Here is a 3648-nt window from a genome sequence, read left to right on the forward strand (position 1 = left end):
TATAAGTTTATATAAATAAATAAATAAATAAATAAATAAATAAATAAATAATTAACATTTCGGCTCTTTCTATCTTTTATTTTTCTTAATATTTTTTATCATCATCCTCCATCTTCTTCCTTCTTTTGCACTGTTTGGTTGATCGATCTGTGCAGTTCTTTCTTGTGCTAATGTTAGAGATTCCTCGTAATCTCTCCTCATTAAACAACGTTTAAACTTTTCAACGAGTCTAGAGTTAAAAATGCATTAGATTGATCGAAATACTGAAACCAGTCATTAGTTAGAATTTAGATACTGACAAAGACCATGTATACAAATGAGCTCGAATCAAAAGTTGATTCATATTTCTATGTCAAAAGCCAAAAGTTTTTCTCTCCTTAACTTGTAATTCTTTCAGTCAATTATTTTATATAAACATGTTCTAAAACTTTCATTTCTGAAATTAAATTCTCCACTTTGGAGAGGCAGATTCATTGCACAAAACCACAAATCATCGACTGGAATGCACGACTCTTCACGAAATTAGAGGATGAAGAATCAGATACTTGTTTGAGATGGTCACAAGAATCACAAAAGTCTGTGTTGGGTGCAGGGGCGGAGCCACCCATGGGCTAGGGTGGGCTCCAGCCGCACCTAAATTAAAATCTTAAAATAAATGTTTTTATAAATGTGTTTGACATGTGACTCTTAGCCTAGTTGGCTATGTAACTGAAATGTGAATATGAGGTCAGGTGATCAGACCCTGGCCTCACCTATAAATACTAATAATATATATAAAATTTTGTAAATCATATAATAATATTATTTATTTTAAAATTATATTTATATAATAATTATACATTATTTTTTATTTATTTAAATATAATTAATAATACAAATTATTTATATGGGTAAAATATAAAAATTAAAATAATAATAATAGTGTTTTATATTTCTTAATTTTAAACTATTTCAAAAATTTATAAGAAAATATAAATTAATATTAATAAACAAGTTAAAATAAATAATTTGATATCCCTACTCAAGAACTTAACAAATCTCCTAGAATTGATGTTGATGTAAGTTCTCTTAAACTTGATCCAACATTACGTATTCCGATATAGAAATATCCTTTTAATCAAAGGGATGAAATTAGACGAGCTTATATCAAGATGAGGTCATATTAACCTATTAAGGATGAGTACCCGCCGACCAAATTTGGAAATCAAAATCGACGGTTCCAAAGTCATTGGTTTAAGAAATTTACTTGGTTAGAATACTCTCCTTTGAAAGATGCTGATTTTTGTTTTCCATGTTTCTTGTTTGAACATAAGTAACCCCAAAACCTACATTTACAATAGTTGGATTCAAATATTGAAAGCGAGTTAATGATGAGGATAAATGCTCTTTTGTTATGCATATAGGATATAATATTTCACCACATATTAGGGCAGTTGAATATCTTGATAATCTAATGAATATCTTTGTCATATTGACAAAGTACTAAATGCACAGTCTTCAGATGAAAAACAAAATAACAGATTACGGCTTACAACAACTATTGAAAGCACTCGGTGGCTCACTTTGCAAACGTCTGCATTGAGAGGGCATGACAAGTTTCCATCTTCTAATAATCGTGGAAATTTTATTGAAAAAAAAGCGAAACGTAGAAAGTTAAATTTCTGGTGCAAGTTGGAGTCAGCCCCAGGTAATTTTTTATCCTGGCTCCGCCCCTGGTTGGGTGTGAATGTTATTGGAGTTTGGCTCAGTTATATTGTTTATCGATTCCGTTGAACCACTATTTCACACAAAGGAGGCAACCCTCTCACTAGCATCCAACACCACAAAGGAGCTTAAACCTCTACCTCCCACCAAGAGAGTAGTATCTATTTATATTATTAGGTCAAGTCCAGTAAGTGGTTTACTAGAGATTGAGCCACAATGTTGAGTCAACTAATACCCAACAATCTCCATCTTTTACCCAAAATAGTGCAAAAACACAATCACGAAATCACAAGATACATCATCACCAATTTATTACCACCGAGGCAACAAAAAGAATACCCAAGGTAAACTCGTGTCACAAAGACTATGACAAGAACACAAAGAATGCGAAAATCACAAAGATTAAACGCAAGAGCACAAAAAATGCGAAAAATCACATAGATCAAACGCAAGAGCACAAAACAAGCGAAAAATCACAAAAATTTAACGTAAGAGCAAAAAGCATACGAAAATCACAAGATTGAAGGAAATATCACAAAGCATGCCATGTCCACAAAGGATGAACCTCAAAGAGCTTTCTCTAAGTCAAAGTTTACCATCCGTTGACATGAAATAAATTTTTCAGTAGGTAAACACTTAGTACCCATATCAGCAGGATTAAATTCCGAAGGAATTTTCTCTAAAATAACAATGCATTTTCAACAATATCCCAAATGTAATGAAACCTAACATCAATGTGCTTAGTTCTATCATGAAAAACAAGAATTTTACATAGTTGAATAATAGATTGACTATCAGAAAACACAATCATATTTTTGTCAAGAAAACCAATTTTAGACAAAACAACCTTAAGCTAAATTGCTTCCTTAAAAGCTTCAGTGACAGCTACATACTCGGATTTTGTAGTAGATAAATCAACAATGGGTTGAAGTTGAGACTTCCAACTTATGCAAGAGCCACACAATGTAAACACATAGGAAATAATATACTTTCTATTATCCCTATCATTAGCATAATTTGAATCCACATAACTAACCATCTTAATACCTACAGAACAATAGAGAAAGTCAAGCCAACATGAATGGTGGTTTTCAAATATCTCAAAAATCATTTCAAAGCATTCCAATGAGGCATACATGGGTTAGACATAAATTTACTCAAGTAACTAAGTGCATATGTTATATCAGGCCTAGTACTAATCATGAGATACATAACAGATCTTATAACATTGGAATAAGTCACATTCTTCATTTCAATTATTTCAGTTTCAGTCTTAGGAGACTGATCCTTACTTAACACAAAGTGGGAATCAAGAGACACATTCACAGATTTAGCATCAGACATAGAAAATTTACCCAAAATTTTAACAACATTAGAGAAAATTTTGTTCTATCTCTAATGATATTTATGCCCAAAATCTTGAAGTAAAGGAAATGATCAGAAGAACTTCTTTTAAACATCAAAGATTGCATGCACTAATTGAACTTAATATTCCATTGCCTATGAGATTATTTTAAACCATACAAGGCTTTTTTTTAACAAAAAAACATGATCAAGCAACTTGGGTCAACAAACCCATCAAGTTGATGCATATATATATTCCTACCAAGTTCACCATGTAAGAAAGCAGTAGTAACATTCATTTGCTTCAATTTCCAATCAAAGTGAGCGACTAAAGTAAGTATAATTCTAACAGTAGTGAATTTGACAATAGGAGCGAAAATTTCAGCATAATCTATTCCCTCCTTTTGAGTAAATCCCTTGGCTACTAACCTAGCCTTGAATCTAACTTTTTCAGACTCTTGCTTCACCTTATACAACCACTTGCAATCCACTAAGGAGCAATTATGAGGTTTAGGAACAAGTTTCCAAATATAATTAATTCTCAGGGAATTCATCTCATTATTCATAGCAATAATCCATTTAGTAGAAAGCTTAGACCTC

At 31.8% G+C, this 3648-nt stretch overlaps 1 protein-coding gene across 1 annotated transcript; it reads right to left on the reverse strand.

The window, feature by feature from the left end:
* Window positions 1-2557: 2557 nt before the first annotated feature.
* LOC124939083 (secreted RxLR effector protein 161-like) lies at window positions 2558-3048 on the reverse strand. The gene is made up of 2 exons (XM_047479594.1): window positions 2862-3048; window positions 2558-2751 (listed from the first exon to the last, which is right to left on the reverse strand). Exons 1-2 carry the CDS (start codon window positions 3046-3048, stop codon window positions 2558-2560), a joined length of 381 nt encoding a protein of 126 aa, XP_047335550.1.
* Window positions 3049-3648: the final 600 nt, after the last annotated feature.

This window comes from Impatiens glandulifera, chromosome 5 (assembly GCF_907164915.1).
Source record: "Impatiens glandulifera chromosome 5, dImpGla2.1, whole genome shotgun sequence".
NCBI classification, from domain to species: Eukaryota; Viridiplantae; Streptophyta; class Magnoliopsida; order Ericales; family Balsaminaceae; genus Impatiens; species Impatiens glandulifera.

Coding starts and splice junctions, on each gene's coding strand:
- LOC124939083 (XM_047479594.1), bottom strand. CDS start 3,048: ATGTCTGATGCTAAATCTGTGAATGTGTCTCTTGATTCCCACTTTGTG. Junction 2,752..2,861: donor ATATGCACTTAGTTACTTGA/GTAAATTTATGT, acceptor ATTGTTCTGTAG/GTATTAAGATGGTTAGTTAT.